The sequence below is a fragment of the Kogia breviceps genome, chromosome 12, assembly GCF_026419965.1.
Source record: "Kogia breviceps isolate mKogBre1 chromosome 12, mKogBre1 haplotype 1, whole genome shotgun sequence".
Taxonomy (NCBI): Eukaryota; Metazoa; Chordata; class Mammalia; order Artiodactyla; family Physeteridae; genus Kogia; species Kogia breviceps.
The window spans coordinates 30,750,986-30,778,364 of NC_081321.1; the positions used below are offsets into that span (position 1 = coordinate 30,750,986).

The 27,379-nt window shown below is 39.3% G+C and overlaps 1 protein-coding gene across 9 annotated transcripts in view; it reads right to left on the minus strand.

Moving 5' to 3' along the window:
- Positions 1-17,675, minus strand: part of KIF21A (kinesin family member 21A) — a 159,670-nt gene extending 141,995 nt beyond the window's left edge. For 6 of the 9 annotated variants that reach the window (XM_067009069.1, XM_067009066.1, XM_067009068.1 and 3 more), the window contains exon 1: positions 17,014-17,675. In XM_067009069.1, the coding sequence (XP_066865170.1) occupies positions 17,014-17,057 (44 nt within the window). In that variant the 5' untranslated portion in view covers positions 17,058-17,675. The remainder of the gene's footprint in view (positions 1-17,013) is intronic. The other 3 variants (XM_067009067.1, XM_059082251.2, XM_067009070.1) reach the window with 2 other exon arrangements.
- Between the last annotated feature and the right edge of the window lie 9,704 nt (positions 17,676-27,379).

The window sequence follows — 27,379 nt, forward strand, 5'->3', positions numbered from 1 at the left end:
GAAGTATAATCCACTTTACACATAGATGAACCTGAGTCATAGAGAAGCATCACGTTATTTTTTCACAAGGTTACTCTTACATCACTGCCACCTAAAAGTGAGTCAGTGGAACAGAAGAGATCTGAACTCAAAGTCCAAAAGCATTACTTTCATCATCAAAGTTCATCTTAAAAGATTCAATCATAAAAGGAAAATGTAATGTACAAATAAACATATTTGATAGTCAAAAAAAGGCACAAAGATGACTGCTTTTGGAAACAGAAATTCCTGTTATTGTATCCTTTTTTCACATAAAATAGAGAGCATGGGGCTTCCCTGGTGGCGCAGTGGTTGAGAGTCCGCCTGCCGATGGAGGGAACGCGGGTTCGTGCCCCGGTCCGGGAAGATCCCACATGCCGCGGAGCGGCTGGGCCCATGAGCCGTGGCCGCTGAGCCTGTGCGTCCGGAGCCTGTGCTCCGCAACGGGAGAGGCCACAACAGTGAGAGTCCCACGTAACGCAAAAAAAAAAAAAAAAAAAAAAAAAAAAAAAAAAAAATAGAGCATGGTTCTTTGAATGTACAGAAAACAAATATATAAGCAAGGGTAGGGAATCTAACATGATTTTGAAGAATATCCATTCTCAGTTACATTACTCTATCTCTACTGCTGCATTTATTATTTTGATAACTGATATTTGGAGTATTTTTCTGCTTGTCAAAGACAACAAGTGGGGCTTGTCTTAAGTTTTAAGGCTGTCTTACGTCATCTTCAGTAGTTCACTTAACTTTCTACCACATATTTTTTAACTTCATTTGTTATCACAGTGTTTCATTTCACAGTAAACCAATTTGTGAAGGACACAAAAGGTATTTATTTTACCAGTTCAGTCAAGTTTGTTTTCTAAACAGGTTTGTTTTAAAAAGTGAAACGTTTTCAGGGTCATTTGTGTTTCTGACTTCGTTTGTTGATACTCTATCAGAAACTTATTTTTCAATGCAAACAAAACTAGTCATCTAGTCAAAAGTTTCAGCAGCTAATATTGCATAAAAATGGAAGACCTGATTATTGAATAAGGTTCTAAGGAAAAAAAGAGTCACAAATTGATTTTATTCTTCTCTAATCACAGTAATTAAACTAAAAATTTGCAAAATGACATGTTTCATAATATGAACTACTAAAAAAGGAATGCCAAAATTAATCAAATGTCTTAAGTTAGCAAAAAAACTCTGTCATCTCAATCAAATCTTTCAATTACCTCACATCAGGTGTGGAAATAGTAAGATGTTCTCCTACAGCTTATATATAAAATGAGTGTGTATGTATACGTATATACATGTATGTGAGCATGTATGTATATGTACATGTGTGAGGGTGTGTGCATATATACATATGTGTGAGGGTGTGAGTATGTGTGTATTTCTGGTCACTTTTGGGGTCTTAGTAAAAACTCTTGGCATATATAGAGTGTGCTCAGGTTAATGATATAACAAGCAATATACGTAAGCAGTTTAAGGATTAACATGTCGGTCAGCTCACCTTGCCAGGTAAGCACTTGGAAATCAATAAGTATTCCTATGTCCTTAAAGATAAACTAGAAAGGAATGTAATTCCTTACTTACAACAGAGGAAAAAGACTAAGAAAATACTGTATTCAACCTGGTCAAGAAAGCATAATGATCTGTCTTAACTTTCACAACTCAATGTATTCAACAAACCAAGACATCCATTCTACCATATAAATACAATGCTAATAACATCAGCTGGTAACATGACATCATATATTATCTAACATAAATGCACTATTATCATCCTTTTTTACAGCTTTATTGAGATATAATTGACAAATAAAATTATATTTAAAGTTTACATTATGATGATTTTGATATACATAAACATGTGAAAGGCTTCCTCCCGTCAATTTACACATTCATTACCTCACATATTTGCCTTTTTTTTTTTTTGGTAAGAATGCTTAAGTTCTCCCAGCAAATTTCAACAATACAATACAGCATTATCAACTTTAGTTACCATGTTATACATTAGGGCCCCAGGACTTATTCATCTTATAACTCAAAGTTTGTGTCTCTCCCTATGTCTCCCACCCCCCCATTATCCCTTTTCTTCATCGTTAGAGAGAGACATAATAAACTGTAAAAAGGGTCCCCAAGTAAAGACTTGAAAGAATCCCTGCTAAAGAAAGAAATTTTTGCAAGCAAATGACTACAATTGATATCTGTTGAGGCCTATATATGCCAAGCATTATTCTGAGTGTTTTATAAATATGCCAGTTAATTCTCATAACTATCACATGAGATTAGTATTCTTATGATCTCCACTTCACAGAGAAACTAAGAAGGAGGACAAGAGCTCACCAAAGGAATTACTCATACCTCTAAGTGATTAGAAAGAAATAGTGGTTAGTCACTACAAGTCTTACCTGGAAGAGGAAGAGATTTAAATATATTTACATATATATATAATTTACATATATACATATATATATATATATATATAGAGAGAGAGAGAGAGAGAGAGAGAGAGAGAGAGAGAGAGTGGATAGAGGTGGTAAGAAGAAGGAAGGAACAATAACTAAAAAAGGAAAAAAAGAATTTGACATCTCCCAAGCACTTCTAAATGCAATGCATTTACAACAGTCATAATTTTAACAGCCCTATAAAGAAGGTATTAACTCTATTTTACACAGGAGAAAACTAAGGGTCATAAAGGTTGAGTGGCTGTTCTAAAATTCTGAACTCCAATCTTTGTGACTGTAAAGTCTATGCTCTTTTCAATAAGCCATGCTGCAAGGGAAAATAAAAGTAAGGCAGGGATGGAGTAAAGGGATAATAAAGAATGTGAACCCAGAAAAAAGAGAGGAGATGTACCAGTTTGGGGAAGTTCCTTGATGGATACTGGATACTGGGAGCCATGATGCTTTTAATCTAGAATGCAGGGTTGTCAGGAGCCAGAATGGCTACTTGATTTCAAGAATCAGCGCCCTTAATCCCTCAACATTACTCTTCTTGCCTATCCCATGTCATTGTCAGCGAAGCTGCTATGAGAAAAAGCAATGGCCAACTCACCTAGATGTGCTAGTCCCATACTGAGCAATTGCAGAGTGTATACAAGTGGCCTGGCCTAGCTCAACACACAGTCTATGGACAGCTTTACCCAAATTGAGATGCCAGTCCATCACTGTACATATGTTATATGGCCACAGTAGAAGCCAAGAGAACATTTTCATATCAATGTGAAGGTAGGCACAGTTCAGGAGTGACCAAAATTTTACATTTCAGATGACAATCAAGAGTGGCATAAATGATGTCCCCAAACTTCAAAGTTTCCTGATAATTCCAATATATCATTTTTTTAAAATAAATTTATTTATTTACTTAGTTTGGCTGAGTTGGGTCTTTGTTTCTACGTGTAGGCTTTCTCTAGTTGCAGCGAGTGGGGGCTACTCTGTTGCGGCACGCAGGCTTCTCATTGCAGTGGCTTCTCTTGCTGCGGAGCACAGGCTCTGGGCATGCGGGCTTCAATAGTTGTGGCACATGGGCTCAGTAGTTATGGCTCGCAGGCTCAGTAGTTGTCGCGCATGGGCTTAGTTGCTCCGCGGCATGTGGGATCTTCCCGGACCAGGGCTCAAACCCATGTCCCCTGCATTGGCAGGAGGATTCTTAACCACTGCGCCACCAGGGAAGCCCCTCCAATATACCATTTTTGACCAAAATATCATAGATACAAGTTGAGAATCTTTTCCATCAACTGAGATTAAAAAACAAATATCAATTTATTCAATATTTTATTAATATTAATATATTTTATACTATATTGGCCAGATTTATCAACTGCTAGTAGATTTTATCTTTTTTGGGGGGTGGGGGTCGTGTGGATCTGTGTGCATATGTGTTTCATGTCAGTCCCCTACCAAAATCACAGCTTCTTGATCTCAGGTAAAATCTGTCTCAAAACATACTGGGGCCTCCAGGCTGGCATGGATTAAGGAAGAAAGTTGGACAGCTAGCCTGGCCAGGGGCCTAGGTGACGTGGAAGTGAAGTGAGGCCCAGGGTGACTCAGGCTTGATCAGTGCCAGCACATGTACAAAAGTAGATTCAACCTGGTGGTGGCTTCCCATTCTGAGTGGCCCACATGAGTTGAAGGACACCCCAGTTGGAAAAACAAAAGGCATGTCTCCCCTCCACAGAAAGGGGGCTTCCAATAATTTCACTTAATTGAGTGGATGTGGATTCAAGATATGAGAAAGGGAATATAAATCAGGAAACCAAGACAGAAGCCAAGTCTGGACAAATAAAATAGGAGGTTACAGGAAAAGCTATGACCCAAAAAGCAGAGGCATTTAAGTTTGGAGCAGCAAAACAAATTTCAAACTAATGGGCAGGTGGGGCAAATAACACTGCTCTGATTTACTTGTGGCTTTATTTGGAACTGACCAAGAAACTCAAAGGTACTGAGGAGAGAAAAATAATGAAATTAAAATGACAATACTACTACTTTTTACAAAACATTTACTAAGTGCCAGTAGTATAAAGGTTTACATATATTATCTTATTTAATTCTCACAACAAACATATGAGGTAGGTCATTTTCTTTTATCGAGCCCCTGTAGACTTTGAATATAAAATATTTCCTGGAGTTCCTATAGACATTGAATATAAAATATTTTCAGTCATAATAATCTAAGGAACATGGTTGGCAGTATTTTTCACCAGCATTAACTAATTTGTACTGAGTCATCCTCACTAATATCCAGCTGCTACTTCTGAGATGCAGTATTTATTATAATTCTAAAGGTTACATTAAAAAGCAGCAAAGGGACTTCCTTGCTGGCACAGTGGTTAAGGATCCGCCTGCCAATGCAGGGGACATGGGTTTGAGCCTTGGTCCGGGAAGATCCCACATGCCGCGCAGCAGCTAAGCCCGTACGCCACAACTACTGAGCCTGCACCCTAGAGCTCGCGAGCCACAACTACTGACCCCACGTGCTGCAACTACTGAAGCCCGCGTGCCTAGAGCCCGTGCTCCACAACAAGAGAAGCCACCGCAATGAGAAGCCTGTGCACCGCAACAAGAGAAAGCCCAGGCGCAGCAACAAAGACCCAACACAGCCAAAAAATTAAAAAATTAAAGATCAAATTCGTAATCTTGGCCTTATTACCATCACACTGAAATCACTTGGACTTACAGATCATCAGTATACACAGCACACAATAACACAATTTCTTTATACCTATTTTTAAATAGAACAAGGTAGACTCCTAATATTGAAACATATAAAATGAAACTACAAAAACTGATGTCAAAACGTGCTCAAATTTAAAACTGCAAAATCATCAACAGTCTTTGAGTTACTCTATGTTGAGAGCTGCAGTCACAGAACACATGCAAAGGTAAATAAAATTATGACGAGTTATACTAAGTTAGTACAAAATTAAGCACCAAGGAAAACTAAGGAAACCCTATACTCAAAGACAGGAACTGAATCTGCTACAAAGTTAACAGTCCAATTACACTTATGTAACAAAATAGGTAAGAATATAATAAAGGACAGATGGAATGTTGCCAATCTAATGCCAAGTTGGCAAACTAAAATTTAAAAGCATCATTTTGTAAATTGAGGCTTGAAAATGTCACAGATGTCACATCTGAATTAACTTTAAGTGGCAGGCCAAATAACTAGGAATGAAATCTGTAATCTCATGTTTTATCAGCAGTGGACAACTTCCATTTTACGGCAGGACAGACGCAGACTACATTACCAACACGCTGCTCAAACAAAATTGTTTTGTGTTGAATTAGGTGAACACAAGCAAAATAAAACACTTTAGATATGCACTGATTTTCAAGTTCAAGTTTCATGGTTATAGATCTGTGTTTGATTTACTTAACCATCAGTGGCTTAGACTAATGTGTTGAGTGAAAGTGCATTATACTAATACATTATTTATGTTGCTATAGATATAGCTGAAAAGTTAAAAATTTTATTATCAATACATCTTTTTCTGAAAAGCATCCTCAGTACCATAACATTTAATCATATATTCTGGGTAAGAAGCACTACCCTCCCCCTTCAATTCCAAGAAATAGTCATTTGTAGACTTTTTGCTCATCAGTGGAAATGAAAGCGTTACCAAGAAACATAAAATACTGCACAACTCTTAGAAAATGAAATTAACATCCTTATTAGACAGTAAAGGCTTGACAATTAAATTACTGTTTGATATATGGAATTTAATAGAAACGGAATTGAATTAATGAAATAAGGCAGATGATGTGTAATATTTAGCATGTTAACTCAAAATGCCTTGCTTTAATATAAAGACATGGAAAAATTCTTATGCTTTACTCTATAAAGTGGTAAATATCAGGCTATAAAAGTGTATACACATTGCAGTAATTTTTAAAAAATATAAGTACACATATGAAAAGACTAAAAATATACAAAATGCTAGTAGTAATGATATCATGGTGGTAAACAATGATTGATTGCTTTTCTCATCTTTTTCCAGATACTTTTTCTAATTTGATTACATTATTTCAATAACAGAAAAAAAAATCAAATAAAAATAACTTATGAAATTAAAAGCTGATTTTGGAGACAGACTACGCTTGCAAGATCTATTTTCTGCTTCTAAGTATCAGCCTTCTTTTAAAATGCTTTCAGCTAAGTTTTCACGTACATGTATCAATGAACTCTGCAGGAACATTGCCCATCAGCTCTAGGTGCCAGAAGAAAAGTTTATAGAAAATGTAAATATATTTTTTAAATTCTGTGTTTTTATTACTTCTAGTCTTTTTACAAAGTTTACTCCTTACAACGCTCGTTAACCCACAGCTTGGTTTAGTGTATTGTTGCCAAGGTTGATGAGATGCAGCAAGGAAAGCATTAGCAACATTTTCAAAAATCTGGTGCAAGCCAATTCAGAAGGAAAATTCACACTATTATTAAACAATTTAGTCATCACTGTCTTACATCAGGTTAAGCAACTAATGGAAAATATAACAATATTATTGTTAATCTCACAAAGTACATAGTAGTAACTTTACAAACACTAAAAACCATACCAACTGAAAGTCTTGTGTGAGAAGAGAAAGGAAAGAATAAAAATGGTGGATTTTACTTAACTATATAAAAAGGAATTTGGTAAGATAGAGAAGGATAGTATGTGATTTACATGTTGAAAACAAAATGAAAACTAGGAGACTGGGTAAAGTAAGGTTTTTGGAAGTATTTATATGCATTTTTGTTACATTCATAGTGGTGTAAGTAATAGGCACTCAAAAAGCAAGAGAACAGACACAACACCTATAAAGTACTTTGAAAATTCAAGTTATGGCTTACATATTAGAGAATGACTAATCTAATTGCTAGAGTTTGGAATATAACCAATATATTCATTGTTGGTTATATATCAAACTCATCTCTAATAGTATTACTGCCTGTGTTTGTGTAAAAACCATTTTCCATATGCTTTCCCATGCTTGTCTCTGTTGTTCTTTTCCCAAGTCCACTGAGGTAGGTGGATAACTATCTATACACAAAGCCAAGTTTATCATTGGTAAGACCAAAACAGTTTTCTAATCATCCAATGTTCGTTCTATTATATCACATCGTTTCCAACTGCTTTAATGCCTTCAACTTATGTGATTCCAGTACACAACAGACATTCAATAATTATGTAATAAATGAATGAATTTTGATCTAAAACAGTAAATTAACATTATAAGGCATACAATTGAGGGTAGAGGTGCCCTATGCCTCATTAGTACACCATGTGATCAACATACCACATCATAATAATTAACTACAGCTTGACCCTCTCCAAGGTTTCTTATTCCTGTTTGCTGAAAGAAAAAGCCTCTTATTTATTCTATGTAGCTGTGTCAAATAATGTGAATATCTACCCTGAAAAAATATAATTCATTCATCCTACTCAGAAGAACTGATATTGCCCTGCCTAAGTGATAGACATAGCTCCCCCAAATTGAGAATAAGGTCAAATCCAATCTCGAAAACTAAAATTTTACTACATACTAAGAGATCCAAAGAGTAGGAGATAAACTTTAAGCTGTCCTTGATTTAGCCCCTGGGTGGGTTCATGATGCCCACTTCTCTAAAACCAAGTGTGAAAAATTTCTTGGTTTCCTTGCTCTAAATAGTACCCAAGTAAGTTAGCCTGGGGCTAAATCCTGAATGACCTTCATTCCAAATTTGGACATGAAGATATCAGCTTGTTTCAATCCAATAACCCCAATGTCCTTCAAATGTTCTATTGTAATAGTGCTGTCAGTATATTAGCACCTTCTTTTAAAAAAATGTCAAATACTCTCTCAGTTTGAGGGACATTTCAAGCTGAACAGTGAAAATCATAATATTGTGTATACCTCTCCCACTGGAATTTTAGAGAGAGAGAATCACATAAAGAAGGTCTGTGGCCCCAAAAGGCAGAAATTTCCCTGCATGAAGTCTAGAAAAGCTTCAAGTAGAGGTAGGATTCAGGATATATTTTGGATGACAGGCCTCCAGTATGGCCAAAATGTATTGTATCCTTTACTTCCTTCAAAATAAGGATAGGAGGGACTGAGACGTTATTTAAAAGTTTACAAACCACCTTTCTAGTGAAGTAATACTCAAAAGTGTTTTTTTTTAAACCACTCAGATTTCTACCTCCAGCTCCAATTCCAGATCCCAATAAATATACCACTCTGACCCTACCCTACCTCTACCCTTCCCCAACCTCCAGGCATCCCTCCATAGTGAGGCTGCCATTATTACTGGAATGTGCTATAATCCTCAAATCTGTTGGGGTAGGAAAAAAAAGTTTTAAGAACCAAGGTGAGGGGAGAGGGAGAAGGCCACATGTCCCAGGCCTAGCATTCACAAAATCCTACTATTTACATGATTAATACTATTTCCAAATTAATGTACACAGACATTGTATTTCCATGGTGGTTGTTAAAGTATTAATGGGTTATATGTATATGTTGAAAACAGTCTATATTATTTTTATAACCTAGTTCTGGCATTTCTTCACATTTTAATATAATAGGAACCTCAAAATATAGACCTGGATTTCTACTCCAGGGATCCCTCTCTCTCTACCTCTTAAGGGGTCCTTTTTAGAATCACTGGTCTAGTTTCCAGAATTGAAGCAATCACAAAGCCAAAATAATGGGCACTGAGATTGGGAGCACTCACTGAAATGTCAAATTAAACTTTTAAAGGGAACACTTAAGGGATTAAAGCTGTAGTTTATAAAATATAAATTTATTCTATTTCTCAGATGTCTGCCAGCAAAACATGAAGTCCTAGAAAATCCACAGCAACAGTCAATGGAAGACTTGAGCTGCTAGTTGTGGAACTTCAAGCAATTCCCTCAACTGCTCAGTGTCTCTATTACCTAAATGATCTTAAAGAAGGGGCCTCAACCAGCTAGTCCCTTCAAGGTCCCTTTCAGTTTTAAAATCTATTTTAAATCCAATAATTATAGAGGTACTAAAAGTTATGTTCAATATATAAATGTCTAATAATTTCAAAAAAACTAAGAACAAAGGAACTTCAAATATGATTCTTAAACATTAAGAAATATCTTATAATAATTGTAGGATGTCATCAAAATGGTCCCCTTTGGCTTATCTGTCATTTGCTTCAAATAAAGCCTGAGCCACAAGAAAACTATTTTAACACCGTGAGAAGATTAAATAGTTAATCCACTGGGAAACCAAGTTCAAAGACAGAATTCACAAATCCGCTCTCCAGAGAGAAGCACTGAAACTAACAAACATCCATTATTCTAATGATACACTGAATACAAATTATGTCATCTAGCATGCATTTTCATTGATGTATTTTCCTTCCTAATCTGAAACTTAGATAAAAGCCATGTCTAATGTTGACAGAAAATAACCATTTATAAGTCAGGGTCACACAGGGAAGCTGTAACATGTCTTGCAGGAAAACATCAATAATAAGGGATATTCCAAGTTCACTTCTTTGAGGAGAAATGGATGGGAACTGGAAGATTGGGCAGATTATGAAATTAACTACCTAGATAATTTCTGCTTTCATGGCTTCACTAAACTGGAATTTCTAGTGCATCATTTACTACCCCATAATTATGCACCAAAATATTAACTAATTAGCAGGTAAGAGCTCAAGGGGTAGTAATAAATAGACATGAAATCTGAACTTCTGTGGAGTTCCAAGTGACAATCAGACCTACCACACTATAAATTTAATAAACCTTATCTGAAGAAAAAGTATCAACTCATATTTAAATAAATAACTTCATTGACTTGCAGCTCACATCATCTACAAGCTCTTTAGTCTCCTCTCTTTCATTCCCTTACTTTATGATCCAAATACGAAGACATACAAGTAGGGCATACATGTTATATCACACATACAAAGATAGAAATAGTATCCTTCTAATGTACAGGCTTTGGAGTTCAATTTTTGTATGAAAAATGCTTGGAAGTAGGACATAATTTTTGTTTTTAAAATCACTGTTCTTGAGGAATATATGAATCAAAAAAATGCTATTAAAAAAATAAGAGACAGGGCTTCCCTGGTGGCGCAGTGGTTGGGAGTCCGCCTGCCGATGCAGGGGACACGGGTTCGTGCCCCGGTCCGGGAGGATCCCACATGTCGCGGAGCGGCTGGGCCCGTGAGCCATGGCCACTGGGCCTGCGCGTTCGGAGCCTGTGCTCCGCAACCGGAAAGGCCACAGCAGTGAGAGGCCCGCGTACCACAGAAAAAAAAAAAAAAAAAAGAGACAAAAACTAAACTGCAACAATTGTCCTAATTTCTAATTGTGCTGTTGATATGTTTTGTGTTAGGTCCTACATAGTTTGTGCATTTAAAAGAGCCTCACACTGCTAGGTCTAAGCTCCATGAAAGCAGGGACCATGTCTGTCATGCACGTCGTGTATCCTCAGTGGTAGGAAAGTGGCCAGCACATAGTAGACACATGATAAATGCCTGATGCATGAAGAAAGGAATAAACAAATGACCAACAGCAGATAACCACCTGTTTCCATGAAATATTTCTAAAAGCCTTGCTCATCTGCCTCTACATTCTCTAAACATTAAATTGTTTCAAATAATCTACCTCGTGTATATTTGTGTTTCAGCTTGAAAGATCCTTATTACATTGAAACTAGTATGTGAAATATTGGGTTGGCCAAACAGTTTGCTCGGGTTTTCCCATAACATCTTATGGAAAAACCCAAATAAACTGTTTGGCCAACCCAATATTTTGAAAACATTTGGAAATATTTTTAAGAACAGAGAAACAGGTACCAGAAGCCTGAGTTTGAGTTCCAATTCTGGTATTTAGTGGCTGAGAAACCTTGAACAGGTCACCTAGTATCTTTGAGACTCACTTTTTCATCTGTATAAGAGGGATAGTATCTATCCAGCCTACCTCATAGGGCTTTAATGTAGATTAAATAAAATACTGCATATTTGTATTACAGCCAGAATTGGACAAAGAGACCACAAAAGTCTAAATGTTTCCTCTTAAGTAACAACAGTACCCAAAATAAACATATTGTGGGAAAGTCAAGTTTGAAATGTTAAAATAGGTCCTTCCTGTCAATATAGAGGCACCGTTAGTACCAACAGTTTGGCTAACAACAAAAAAAATCACATATTTAACAGGCTGCATATGGAAAGGTTCTTATAACCCCTTAATACCTTTACACTGCCATCTCAGCATGAAGGGAAAGGAAAGTTCAGGGAGGTCACATTGCAAATCAGTGCCAGTGGCAGACCCAAAACAGAGCTTTTGACTATCCAATCAGCACTTAAGCTAGCTGAGCAATGCTACTTCTTAAAAGTGCTGTAGTAAGGTAAAAACACAGCAAATTAGACAACATTACACACTAATCCAAACTCACTGTCAAGGATATGTCCTGTTCTCTGCCAAAGCCAAGAAAAAAATTGTAGCTCACAACCACATATAGACAATAACATGAAAACACAATGGTCCTTTCTGTATCTCCATTTTCTTTCAGCTCTTGACATATTGTTCAAGCTAAAATTCTTGGGGAAAATGTTTCAAATGTTATGTCAGCATTCAGACATAGTGGGAAAAAGGGAAAGCGTGAGCTGCCCATTCCCCTCGCTTGGCCCCACAGTTGGAGCCTTGCAACAAACACTGTACTTTCCTTTACCACATCATTTCATAAAGTCTTAGATTTAGAATTCAAGATGTTTGAGTTTACTATTTTAAGTTAACTGAATGGTTCAATTCAGTGTACGACTTAGATAATAAAAATAGAATATACACTAAAAATTGCTCACTTTTGTAGGTGACATTTATGAACTTACTACATTTTCTAGGAAGTCAGCCACCATCAGTCTATTATCAATAACTTTCTACACCTATGCACCCAGAGGGAAAAAATGTTGCTGTTAAATCAAATCTTACATGTACATACGTGCATAGATATGTGCGTATGTGTATATATAACCACTCTAAAAACAGACACCCAATATTTTGGTATTTTCTTGATCTACAGAAAATACCAGAACTATGATGTGGTGGCTATGAACATTTTTATTCTATACTTCTTCCTCACACTTTTTTAAACTATGGAGCAGCACTATCCAATAGAAATATAATGGTAGCAACATTATATTTAATTTTAAAATTTCTGGTAGCCACATTTTAAAAAAGGAAAAAGAGATAGATGAAATTAATTTTAATATTTTATTTAACTCAACATATCAAAACACTATCCTTTTAACATGTAATATAAAGATTGATATATTTTTCATACTAAGTTTTTAAAATCATATATATATGATTTATAAATATATATTACACAGACAATACATGTCAATTAGGAGGCTACATTTTCATCAGAAATACTTTATAAGTATTTACATTTCATAAACTTTACAGATAAAAAATAGGTCCACATAGCCACATTGTTCCAAGCATACCTAGAAGTTTTCCAAAAACTAAATTGTCAGCTTTTAAATTTAATTAAAATTAAATAAAAATTAAAAGTTAGTTTCTCAGTTGTGGTGAAACCAAGCAGGAGCCTGCAGGGTCTTCCCGGGGACAGACACCCCTCCCCATGTCCCTGGCCTCTTGTTTGTAGAAAAGCTTTAGCCTCCTAGGCCTTCCCCAAGTTCCAAAGAGCATATTTAATCAGAGTAATGCAGACACAAAGGAAAACAGTCAAGCAAGACAAAATTATAAGTTTTATTTTTATTAAAACAAAGTCAAGGGCCCTTAGTTCCTCAAGGGCTATAGATAATATTCTGAGCCATATCCCTGAGTGGTTTTACAGATACTAAAACCCCCACCACGTGGAGGAAGTTAACTTTATGCTGACCACAAGCAGGTAGACCCCAGGCCAGTTGGAACCAGAAGGTTAATGATGTTAACTCCTGAAATACCACCCTGTTACCTCACCACCAACCAATCAGAAAGATATCCACAACTGATCACACACCCTGAGACCCTCTCCCTCACCTTGCCTTTAAACACCCTTCCCTGAAAACCATCAGGGACTTTGGGTCTTTTGAGCATGAGCTGCCCATTCTCCTTGCTTGGCCCCACAGTGGGTACACCTTGCAATAAGCTGTTCTTTACTTCACCACAACCTGGTGTCAGTAAATTGGCTTTACTGTGCACTGGGAAAGTGGAATCAGGTTTGGTTCAGTTACAGCATTAATCATAATTCAAGTGCTCGATAGCCATATGGGGTTGGATAGCGGGGGATGGAAGGTGATCTGAATCCATACCTACCACAATGAAAGATACCCTACAGAACACCTCAGATATACTCTGCCAAAAGGCATTTTCAGAAATTGAATTTAAAATGTTCTTCCTAAATGAGAACTTTCTGTTGAACTTCTTTTCCCCAAAGCTGTGTATGACCCAGGCACCCAAATTTTGAGAAACCTAAAAGAGAGTCATCAGCTTTAACATACTGATAAGTCTCCATATCTAATTAAACACAAGAACCTCTAGGACACTGTGCATTTACATAAGTAGAGTCAACTCTATTATTTGTTATTACATTATTCATTGAAGGCGAAAAGTAAGTCAAGTGCCCTGATCATTTGTGTCTATGTGTTGATTTATTTATCCTGCTGATGAAGTCTATCACAGACTGGAAGGTAAGACTGGAGGTCATCGGAAAGATTAAAAAAATCGGAGGAAATAGTTTAGGTAAGTTCAGTTTCCCCCTTTCTGAGCTCCCCCGTTTCTAGGAATATCGAGGTATGAATATCCTGTCAAAGTCACTCATTTGTAATTAAACTAGTTCATAACCAGGAAGAGGCAAGTGACCTTAAGCTAAGTAAAGTTTTGCGAAGCATGTTCTTGCCTCACACCTATGTAGATTTAATGGTTAAGAACTTGAGCTCTAGAGTCAAGCTGTCTGGGTTAGAACTCTGTTTCTGCCACTTGCTACCAGTTTAACTTGGGGAGGGTTACCTAATCTTTCTGTGTCTCACCTATAAAATGGCCATAATAATAACAGGACCTAAGTCAAAGATTGTTATGATCAATAAATGCAATTTCACAGGATGTAAAACATCTTAACACACAGCACTGACCCTAGCATGTACTATGTGTCCAATAATTATTGTTATTTTTAGCTCAGAAATTAGGACAAAAGAGACAGGATTTTATGTTCAATAAATATTTGTTTTAAATGAAAACATATGTCCATACACTTTATAAATGCCAAAGTGCTATATAAGCTATTTTTATCCTATGCAAAGTAAGTTTAGAGAGTCAATCTATTCAGACAATGTATTTAATGAAAAAAAAAAAAGATCCTCACAATGTGGCTTACTTCACAAAGTGTTTTTATAAAGCCTTTCCCCAACAAACAGTCCCACACATATTCCCTTAAAAACGTGCTAACATGCATACCAAAACCAAGTATAAGTATTTGTCTGTCAACATCACTTTAGGGTGATTCATGACTGCTCACCTCACTGCAAGCAGCGTCAGTTTTAAAAGCATAGTCAATAAACTGCCCTGTGATATTCTAGAGAATTCACAGATTAAAAAAATATTAACTCTCGAACAACAGTTTCTCTGACAGCCAATTTTCTTTTTTTTGTTGTTTTCATTACTATTTTATGCTCCTTCTTTAACCTCCTTGACCAGACCTGCTAATTAACAAAACTGCATCTTACTGGGTTTCCTCTTTTTCTCTCCCCTTCATCTGCCATGTACAGTCACTAATAAGCATTAAAAGGCCAAAAAAGGGCTTCCCTGGTGGCGCAGTGGTTGGGAATCCGCCTGCCGATGCAGGGGACACGGGTTCGTGCCTCAGTCTGGGAAGATCCCACGTGCCGCGGAGCGGCTGGGCCCGTGAGCCATGGCCGCTGCGCCTGCGCGTCCGGAGCCTGCGCTCCGCAACGGGAGAGGCCACAACAGTGAGGCCCGCGTACAGCAGGAAAAAAAAAAAAAAAAAAAGGTGAGTTTAGGGGCTTCCCTGGTGGCGCAGTGGTTGAGAGTCCGCCTGCCGATGCAGGGGACGCGGGTTCGTGCCCCGGTCCCGCGGCTGGGCCCGTGAGCCATGGCCGCTGAGCCTGCGCGTCTGGAGCCTGTGCTCCGCACCGAGAGAGGCCCCAACAGTGAGAGGCCCACGTACCGCAAAAAAAAAAAACGGCCGAAAGAGAGGTAGTAGCAGTAAACAGGAGAAACAAACTAATCCAGCAATTGGATAAGTAGCCCTAGAATAACCAAGAAGGCCAAATTAAAACTTCAAAAGCTTTATAAAAGGTGGTTCTAAACAGTCATAAAACAGTCACCTCCATGGGTGGTCATCTCCTGGTCTGTAAAGGGAATGAAAAAAAAACTTTAAAATTCATTTTATACTTTAGATGATTAAAGATAAAAAGTATATATAAAACTACCATTTCTATACCTAACCTAGATTTGTCACTAAAATAGCTATAGAAATACTGACATGATAGGATTTTAAGAATAACTTTTCAGAAAGACTACAAGGGTAGAAAATTTTTAAAAATAATTTCTCAGAGGACAGATTATTTTTATAAATCTTTAATGTATACATAAAGAGAAACGAATTCAGACTATAAGAGCTATAAAAGCAACGCCACTTACTCTACCATGAATGCTTCATTAATATTTCAGCGATGATGTTGCAATTTTCCATGAGCAACTGTCAGAGCTCTGCTTCTTGATATTGTATCAACAATCCAAATTACATTCAATACTCGTGTATCTGTCCTTGACCAAATTACAATTTTGATGTATCTAGTATTTCAAAACTCTCACCCAGGCATATGTAATTTTATATCGTAACCACCCTGCTGAACCTCAGTATGTTTCTTTTTCACCCAGTCACCCATTTAACCCTTACACTTGCTGAGTTTTCTTCTTTCTACAGACCTAGCACCAGGGAATTTTCCCTTAAATATAATATCCCTTCCAACGCCAGAAATGTCTTCAATATCCACACGCTGGTGCTATCTAGTCCCCGCCGATGCTTAACGAGACGTCCATTTGCACAGAAATCTAGACCCCCACCGTTGTAAGGCTTTGTCTCCTGCCTCCGAAGGCCGGAGTTGCAGGTACACGTAAAGACAGTCACGCTACAAATATAAGAAGAGAACCACAGCCCAGGAGAGGGGCAGCTCCTCCGGGCAAAGCCAGACAGGCGATCGCCCAAGGCGGCCGAACCTGAGGCAACTGTTCCTTGGGGGCGCGACCCGGCCAGGGCAGGCGGCGACGGCTTCTCCCCCTAGAGGAGTCAGGCGCCCCTGGGACCGGGCGCCGCGCAACCGCGCGTCACCTGCAAACTCCCGGGGCCCGAGGGCGGGAGGTGTCCCAGCCAGCACTCGGCCCCGCGCGCGCCAGGCCGGCGGAGACCCGCCGCCTCGGTTTCCAGAGCCGCCCGGCCCCCGCCGAGCCACCTCTCAGGTCTCCGCAGCGCGGCGGCCGGTGACCCGGGCCAGAGCAGATCCTCGCCGCGCCCGCAGCCCGCCCGCCGCCGCGTCCGTCCTCACCTGACAGCTACCCGCACAGAGCTCTCGTCCGGGGCGCCCCACATGCCGGCGGCGAGAGACAGCCGGGCCCCTGGGCCTCTGCACCGCAGAACTGAAGCGCCGCCGGAGCCGCGGCGGTCTCGCGCAGGAGGCTGGAGCTGCAGGGGGCGGACGGCTCACCTCCGCCGCGCTCCAGCCATGTTGGGCGACTGAATGGAAAGGTGGCGGCTGCAGCGCTGAGGCAGAAGAAGGAGGAGGTGATCCACCGCTCGCGGGTGCCCGCCCCTTCTCCCCAGCTCAGCCCCCAACACTGGGGCGGAGACGCGGCGCGCTGAATGGCTACCGCGGCAGCGGCGGAGCCAGCAGGCCGCCCAGGGGCCTCCTGCTGGACGGGCAAGTGCGCCCTGCCCCCTCTGATGCGGACGCGGCCTGCGGGAGGCCGGGCTGAACGCGCCACACCCGCCCGGGCTCTCCGGGCTGCTGGCCCCGCACTGTGTCAACGGCGGCCTAGCTGCCGGCCCCACCTAGCGCTGCCCGGCCTGAGCCCCGCCCTGCCCTCGGCGGGCACTGCCAGGCGCTGCTGGCCCGGAGGCGCGCGGGGGGAGGGATGCCGGCCGCGAGCTGCGCACGCCCCAGGGCGACAAGCCCTGCGCCCTTGCAGGCTCTTCTGTGAGAATGCCGCGGCTAGAGCCCGCCCTGCTGCAGCCTGCCTCTTTTCTGAAAGCAAGGCTTGATTCCCCAGCGCAGCGCCAGCAATCTGCCAGCTGCCGCTCTGGTTCGCCTTTGTTTCCACGCTTAGCTTATTGTCCTCTCTCCAGCTTGGACTCTGACCCCTATCCCCAGCCCCCTATGAACGTTCTCCTTCCCAGGAGTCAGTCATTCATACTAAACCGGCTCCCGGATTTGGCCACTGCCTCTGGGCAGCTGGGTTCTGCAGTCCATCGCCCATTTACCAGCCTGTGTGGGCTATGGAAATGATGGACTCTTGAATGCCCTTCTTTTAAACCATTTGTACACTGGTAAATGAACTGCACCCTGGTACTGCCAAGAGTTCCCAGAACCGAATATCCCACCAAGACCTGCTGTGTAGTAAATCCTTCTCAACGGACTTTCTTTCCCTTCTGGCCTTCAAAAAGCACCTCCCAATCCAGGGATTCTATCAACATTGACCCATTGTGGTTTCTGCTTGTGGCTATTGTGCTTCCCCATTCCTTTAGATAGCTCTGTGGAAACAGCCTTTATTAGCTTTGCCACAGAGTATCTTTTGTGGGCTGCCCCATGCATTTCTCTAAATAAACATGTGGGTTCCTACAAAATAGTATAATACATTAAATGGCACCATCCAAATAAAGACACTGTCCTAAGTACCTGCAATCTAAAATGGCACACGTAATCATCCTTATCAGCAGAGATATACAGCAGCGTGGGTCAGAGACAGCAGCACAGATTGGGACAAACAAGAAGTGTTTAATGATCTTAAGTGAAGGCCTATGTGATATATAATTATAGAAGTTTTAAATTTATTCCATCCCTTAACCTCAATATTCCTGAGTCCTAACAGAGGTAACTAGGAGGTAAAGAGGGCAGAGATGGTGAATACCTTCTACAGATCAAATTGGTGGCAAAGCTCTCCTGCCCTCTGGAGAACCTCCTCTTCCTCAGTATTTGTCTATCAGCAAATCAAAACACTATTTCCTCCTTCCCTGGCAGTCCCACATCTGGGTGGATCTGGACTGGCCACCTTGGTTCTCGAATTGATAAAAGCTACAAGGAAGGCAAGTTAAGCCAAGCAAACTTAGCAAGAAAACTAAATATGTATCATTTAAGAACTTATTATATTTTTTTAAATTCTCATTTAGAATAGTACTAGTACATACATGTTTCAGTAGGAGCTGTCACAAACACAAATGCCACCAGAAGCCAGGCAGGTAATTTAAGTGAGTGGAGCAGACAGAGTGAGGATTGTGATAAAACAGAGAACATAGGCTTCTTGCAAAGGCAGTGGCCCTTCTTGGCTCTGGCCAGCTGGAATGCAGACGCAATGTCTCCAAGCTTTTTGTTTACTTGTATGTTTGTTACTTCTCAAGAAATAGAGAAAAGTCAGACTTTTATGTGAAAATTCCTTAGTTTTAAATATCAATAACTAATTCAGCACCATATTTACATACCATGCAAACCAGTCAAAATAGGTCTCAGGCCGACTTCAATCCCAAGCCATCAGTCTGGAACATCTGGCCAAAACATTAGCACCAATAATAGCTGTGTCTTTGGGTATGTGTTGCACATGGGTTCAGGAAGTTAGTATAAAAATTCAAATTCCCATTGATGACTGAGTCAGTATTTTTCTCCGAAATTTCAAAATTTATAAATCAACTGTATATTTGGTATTTACTTCAGATATTTTGTATTTACTTCAGATTCTTTATGGCTGCTATAACCCCTTTCCTTATGGCTCACCTAATTAATTAATTATCCTAACTTGAAGAAAATTCTGAGGAAAGAGCTTTTGCCATAAGAGCAAAAAATCCTTTCCCAATTATTCACTCAATAAATATTTAATAAGCAGCTGCAATATGCAAACAATGCTGGACACTAGTGATATGGAGAGAATTAAGAGTATCTTACAGTCTAGTTCAGGGAGACAAATTTGAAAATCCGTAAGTGCAATAATAGAAATTATGACAAGAGTATGATAAATTCCATCTGGAAAGGTGAGGAATTCTTTAGGTATAGACCACTCAGGATGATCTCCCTGAGTCCACTCTTGCATCCACACTGCAAAAAAGTGATCTTTTAAAACATAAGTTACTTATGTTATTCCTCTGCCTGAAACTTTCCAATGGCTAACTAAAACAAGTAGAATAAATTCTTCTGGATTTTAAGGATCGTCACACTCTGGCCTCTCCAAACTCTAACCTCATCTTTTGCCACTCCAAGTTTTTACTTTTCAGTGAAACTCGCCTTCTTTCTGTTTCTTGAAAACAAAGTTTTTTCCTGCCTTAGGACATTCCCAGTAACTAGTCCCTCTACCTGGAATGTTATTTCCTGAATCTTCCCATAGTTGGCTTCTTTTGGTCTTTGAGGTATCAGCTTAAATGCAATCTCCTCAGAGGGGCCTCTCCTGATAATTCAATCTAAAGTAGCACTCCCACAAGGCCAGCTCACATGATTTGCATGGCCCAGCGCAAACTAAAAATGCAGTCTCTTATTATGAAAGCAACATAATAATGTAGTTAAAGATACTAAAATAAAAAGCTTTTTCCTTTCTTCTGAGCTCTCCCATTAAATAGTAAGTAAAAACACTATTTAATGTCATTTTCCATAAAGAAAAATTAAAAATTTTAATTATTGGCATAATTTTACCATTCATCTTTTATTGTTCAATGCCAGCTTTAAGTATGAATAGAAAAGCACTTAACGCATATGTGGAATTATAAATTATACAATTCCTGTCGTGTAGTTCATACATGCATGTGAATTTGATTCTTAACTGAACCATGGAAGCATTACACAAAACTAACTCAACTGTTTTTATTTTACTTCTTGATATAACTACATTCTACTAACAATTTCTCGCCTTTGGCTTGCAGATGAATAAGGAAGAACTGAAAGGAAGAGGAACTACCTTTCCTTGTCTTTCTTTACCTTTCATGTCATCATTTTCAGAGTCAGTGGTTGGCAGCTACAGGGAAGTGTAAATAAGAAATAAGATAGGGTTCTTGTTCAATGTGCTTCTTAGAATGCCATTGCCTTCTTTTGCATTTGAAGCAAGTTCTGGTTTGAGGGGAAGCATGGCCTCTCCAGGTGTCAGCATCCCTGCTTCGTCGTAGATGTAACACGTTACCTCGTACTTGTCCTGGCTTTGAATCTTACTTAACTTCCATACATCGTGCATCAACCAAGATTCTGTGCTCACAGGACATCACAAAAGCTATGAGAATGGGGTGCCAAGGAACGGAGGTGATGGGTATAGCACATATGTCCTCTACTTACCCACATGCTCCACTGTCTTATCAGACCTGCTTTACAAAACAAATCTAAAGATAAAATTACTAAGAATTTCAAGACAGTACTAGCAGGGCATTAAACAAAAGTAGGGTCCCTCTAAGCACAGGGCCCTGTGTAGCTGCACTGATTGCTCACCCATGAAACCAGCACTGTACCCCCAGTTACTCACTATCACATCACTATTTTATTTCTTCATAGCCCTTATCACTAATTGGTATTTTCTTGCTTTTTGTTTATTTCTTGTTTGTGGTCTGCCTCCCTCCATTTGAATTTAAGTTCTAAGACGGCAGGGATCTTCTCTGTTTTATTCACTGATGTATCTGTAGCTCCTACAACATGTATCTGACACATAGTACAGGTCATTAAATATTAGCTGAGTGACTATGTGAGTTTGGGCAAGATGTTTCTTGTATGTAAGTAATGTATTTTCTTTTTTTTTCTTTTTTTAAAATTTTTATTTATTTATTTTTGGCTGCATTGGGTCTTCATTGCTGCACACAGTCTTTCTCCAGGTGCGGTGAGTGGGGACTCCTCTTCGCTGTGGTGCGCTGGCCTCTCACCGCAGTGGCCTCTCTGGATGCGAAGCACGGGCTCTAGGTGCGCGGGCTTCAGTTGTGGCTCATGGGCTTAGTTGCTCCACGGCATGTGGGATCCTCCCGGGCCAGGGCTCAAACCCGTGTCCCCTGCATTAGGAGGCAGACTCTTAACCACTGCGCCACCAGGGAAGCCCCAAGTAATGTATTTTCTGCCTTATGGAGTTGTTTTGTAGATTGAGAGCTTTGCTTATCATATGTTAATCACAGCACTAACAATAAGTACGTAATAAAGCTAGCTATAAAAAGAGCTACATACATATATAATATATAATATAAATACATTTGTAAATATGAATTGTTTTACAAAGCAGGTACTGATGCTTTAGCCGCACCTGTCTAAGGTTTATTTGGGCAAAAGATACATTCTAGCACACCCTAAACAAGCATCCAAAAGGAAGCTACAATATTCATGAGGTCAACTATCACCAGTTTTTTTTCCCTCTAGGTTATCTACCCTGTGTTTTTTCTGGTTTCCACATTCTAATCAGTCATTAAAAGTTATTTGCTACTTCCTTTTTGCTGCTAGCAGAAAGACTAAAAGAAATAGTACTGATTACAACTCCATATGCAAACTGGCTTTGGAAGAGCATGCCTAGACAAATATCTCCTCAGAAATCTTTATGGGAAAAAAACCTTAAGAAAACGAATCCTTAATACCATAATCAGAAATATCAATTTTCCTTCATGATTCATTTTGTTTTATACATTTTCCCTATTAATAACAATGGAGCATTTATAGGGCTTTTCCACCTTGCCAGTGCAATGTGCTAAGTGACTAGCATGCATTATTTCACTTGATTCTTTCAATGACTCTGGAAAATGGGTACAATTACTACCTCCATTTTACATGTGAGGAAACAGAAGCCTCCCCAACAACTCTGTTAAAATCTTGTCTATATTTCAGGCCCAACTCAAAAATTACCTCTTTCTTCAGACTTTTCCTGATTTCACTCCTCCTCTGGACCAGATGTATGATATTTTTCTTCTGCCAAATCTCCGTTGTACTTCATGTATGTCTTTGTTATTGTTATAATTATTACGTTTTTTGTTTGTTTGTTTGTTTGCGGTACGCGGGCCTCTCACTGCTGTGGCCTCTCCCATTGCGGAGCACAGGCTCTGGACGCGCAGGCGCAGCGACCATGGCTCACGGGCCCAGCCGCTCCGCGGCACGTGGGATCCTCCCGGACCGGGGCACGAACCCCCGACCCCTGCATCGGCAGGCGGACTCTCAACCACTGCGCCACCAGGTAAGCCCTTGTCCTTGCTTTTTTTTTTTTTTTTTTTTTTTTTTTTTTTTTGCGTTACGCGGGCCTCCCACTGCTGTGGCCTCTCCAGCTGCGGAGCACAGGCTCCGGACGCGCAGGCGCAGCAGCGTCCATGGCTCACGGGCCCAGCCGCTCCGCGGCATGTGGGATCTTCCCGGACCGGGGCACGAACCCGTGTCCCCTGCATCGGCAGGCGGACTCTCAACCACTGCGCCACCAGGGAAGCCCCAGGGAAGCCCCTGTAATTATTACTTTTTAACTCCTCAACTACATCATAAATTCCTAACGGGCAGAATTTGTGGAAAATTCAAGAGTGCAGCCAATGCTTACTTGTATAAGTCAGCGATTACCAGAAGAAGGACATGCTATGCTTTTATTTCAATACAGAACAAGTTTTCATTGTAGATCATCTGCTGCCCATTGGTTATGGTTCGCTGAGAGACTGTTTCCTGACCATAGTTTCTATTGAAAAGTGGCGTTCAAACTATCAGGAAGGAAACCAGAACACCTGAGCCCAGCAAATGTAAGCAAGTTTTCATTAATTTTGGAGATGGAGGACATTTTACAATTCTAGTTCACCCCTCCTTTCATTTTACAGATAAGGAGACAGTTCCTGAGAGAACTGACCACCGTACCAGTTTCCCCTCCTCCCAACACACACACATATTACACAGTAAATTAGTAGCAGAGCTAAATAAAAATCCAGGCATCTTGACTCTCTGTTCTGGCCTCTTTGTTCTTCACTGTTAGTTTCACCATACGTTTTATTCTTTGGGCTTAGAAAATCTCAGCCTACACTACAGTGTTTGCATATGAAGAATATATAACTGGAAAGTAATGCAAGGCAAGCTTAAATACTTATAGTAGTAGTTTACCTCATGATAAAAGCAGTTTAACATCTTGTAAATTTATTTTTAATGATATAACTACCAAAAAATCAAACTTTTAAGTATATACACTTTTTTCATTTATGTTTATTTTAAATATTGGTGAGAGTTATTTCTGCGTGGAAAATAAAGGTTTGAATGATTTTTTTTTCTTTGTATCTTTCTTGAAAATTTAAAAATAACATAAATCACTTTTACAGAAACAGTGAAATTACTCTTTAAAGAGAAAAAAATGGCAGGTAGCTAAACTTCTCTTTATTAAGAATAAACAACTAGATAAAGGTTAAATTTCTTTGTTCACACTTATAATCAGAGTTTGAAATCTAAAATTGCATATGAAGTCTTGGACCTGAGTACCAAATCTAAGAGGAATTCAAAGAATACTCTTCTCTCCAGTACTAGGACTTTTTTTGAGTTTGCAGCATATGTGTATTTGCAGGCAGCTTGATTACCCCAAAGTACTGGCCCAGTTAATTGCATTCAAATGCAAATTACAGCTATTAAGTCATGCTGGTCTTGAGCCAACATCTTGAGCCTAGCTAGTAAGAGGAGTGTTTTTTTTTCTAACTGGGCAGGACTGAACTTGATAAGCAGTTTGGGATAGTCTTTCATTAGAACCTCATAATTTGTGTGGTTTTGTTTTTTAATTTTGGAATATTATAGAACTGAATCACCAAAAGATAATTTTATTAGTTATTTCTAATTGAGAACATTTCACCATTTACTAGCCCATCCTCTTATTTATTCATCAATACCGCCTTTCTTTTCCTGTATCTGTTGATTGAAATTCCTGCCTTTGTTTTCTCTTTTCTAAACATTTTCTTTTCTTGTTACCTCCACATGGGTATTTTTCAAATTCTCACGGTTCTGGATACCCGGAAACCAAAAGATTAATGAAGTTCTGGATTTTTCATCCTTATTTGTTTTTAAAAGACCTACAGCAATTAAAAATACGAAGTTAAGGTTAATTATAATTTATATGACAAATATTTCATCAACTTTTACAATAAACGTATGCTTAGCTTTATCTCAATAAAGGTACCCATTTGGTAGAATCAGTATTTTTTAAGGGAAAACACACAAGTTAAACATGTAAGATGCTTTACTTAAATCAGTATCCAACTCTGCTCTTATTTCCTTGATTTGATCTGAAAACAGTTATTTCACAGTAGACTCCACCAAGAAAGGCCTCCCAGACAGGAGAAACTGGTGACATTTGTATTTATTTTATGATCCCAAGCCACCTCTTCGATTTTTGCAGGAGTATAAAAGGGAAAAACCATTTCTAATAGGAAAATTGTTGTTAAACTTTCTTTTTAGCTCAAAATGAGTACTTAAAGGACTTCTTTCTGCTTCTGACAGTGGCAACAAAGATTAAAAAGAGATGGACACAATAAGATGTCAATGGACAGCAAATTAGCAACAAGCTAAGGGCAGCCCCTAAACACACTTGCTTGTGCATACACCACAAAAAAGAAGGTGTGTTTCAATATCAATGAGAAGTAAGGTGGATAGAATCTAGAAAGCAGAGGAGTTTAGATTGATAAAAGCAGAATATAGGAAATCATTTAAATTTTGTGAGTATAACAGTAATAAGACAGAAGCAGTATTTTTAAATATGCAAAATAAAATAAAAATTTTAAAAGGATTATGAGTCTGGTCCAAGTCTGCGAGATGAACTTGGGAGACTCAGTCAGGCAACCATATCATACTAAATTAATTATGACATGGTAAGGGCCTAAACTAGGCATCTTAATAGACTATGGTGAAAATGGAGAAGTAGGACTTACAAGTGAAAGACATCCTTAAGGAAGAATTAACAGGAATCAGCAATATGGGAGAAGAATAGAAGGGGATTAGATAGTACACTTACTGTCACTGAAAATGTTCAAGCATAGGCTAGAAAACCACTGGATGAAGAGACCACCAAAAAGATACAAGCATCGAGCTTTCCTGGTGGTGCAGTGGTTGAGAGTCCGCCTGATGATTCAGGGGACACGGGTTCGTGCCCCGGTCCGGGAAGATCCCACATGCCGCGGAGCGGCGAGGCCCGTGAGCCACGGCCGCTGAGCCTGTGCGTCCGGAGCTCGTGCTCCGCAACGGGAGAGGCCACAGCAGTGAGAGGCCCGCGTACCGCAAAAAAAATAAAAATAAAAATAAAATAAAGGTAGAGACTGCCAAATGGTGGGTAGAACACAAGCATAAAGGCACTGGAGGAACCAAAGGGAATGAGGACAGAGGAAGAATCAATGGAGCTATCAGTTCAACACAGCTAATTGTAACCATAGAGAGTAGTTTTAGAAGGACAGGGGAAAGGAAAGCTAGGTGTCCAGGGATCTAAGAATTGTTGATAGGAAGGCAAGAGGACAGTTATTCCTCTGAGGAGTTTATAATGAAGATAAAAAAGAATTTGAACTAAATTTTATTCCTACTTATGTCATTAAATCAATTCAATAAGTGTTTTAGTGCTTAAATGACATCATATTTAAAACTACTTTCATCAGCTTATCTCCATTCTACCCCTTATTTCTTTGGCCAAATTCTACCCGATCTTGAAAGTGTTCTTAGACTCTTTTCTTTATGCCCTCACACTTAGCCTAGACCAAAGAGACCTCTTTTATATATTCACAGTGTACATGGGCATAATTAAAATGGTTATTAATTTTCTTTGAATTTATCTGTTTAAAAATCTCTCCCACTAGATTGTAAGCTCACTATATTTACATCTCCAAATACAATGCATGTTATTTGATACTTAGTAAATATTCACAGATGACGGAAAATCCTTCTTTATTGTTCTTGAATTCCAAATAGCAATTAAGTGTTGGCTGTGCTTTTATTTTTTCTGAGATACTCTCTACATTTAGACCAGTAATTCAGGTGACTGTATTTTGGGCTTCTTTGCAGGCCTTCACTTCCCAGTTTGTAAGTTTTGAAGCTCTCAAGTCTTGGTCCAAGGTCCTTTTCCCTTTCTTTTTATACTTTATTCCACTGCTTAAATTCAATCTATACGGTGATTACTACCAATTCATGCAAACATTTATTCAGTAACTATGTTTTGAGTGTCTACAGTGTGCAGAACATGGTTTCAGACACTGGAGGTACAGCAGAAAACAAAATGGGCAAAAACTTTTTCCCTATGCAGCTTGCATTTTTAGGAGAGAGAAAGACAATAAGCAATATAAATAAAACGTAATACATATTTAGTGGTGTTTAATGCTGTACAAAAAGAGGAATATACAGAATGCTCAGGTGTTGGGAATATTTTGTATTTTAAGGAAAATAATCAGAAAGACTCTCAATAAGATGACATTGAGTAGTGACCTGAAAGAAGCAAAGGAATGAGACATGAGGAAACTAGAAGAATAGCATCCCTGGTAAAGGGAACAGTAAATGCAAAGACCTTCAGGTGAAAACCTGTCTGACCTTTGTTTAAGGAACAATGAAGTGGCCAATATGGCCAGAGCAAAGTGAGCCAGGGAGAAAAGAGTGTGAAATGAGATTAGAGAAGTGGAGGATAGTGATAGTATAAGGAAGAAAAGGCCAGATGATCATCAAATTATTATGCAAGGTAGATCTTGTATGCCACTGAAATTGGTGAGTGAGATAGGATGCCACTGGATCACATTGA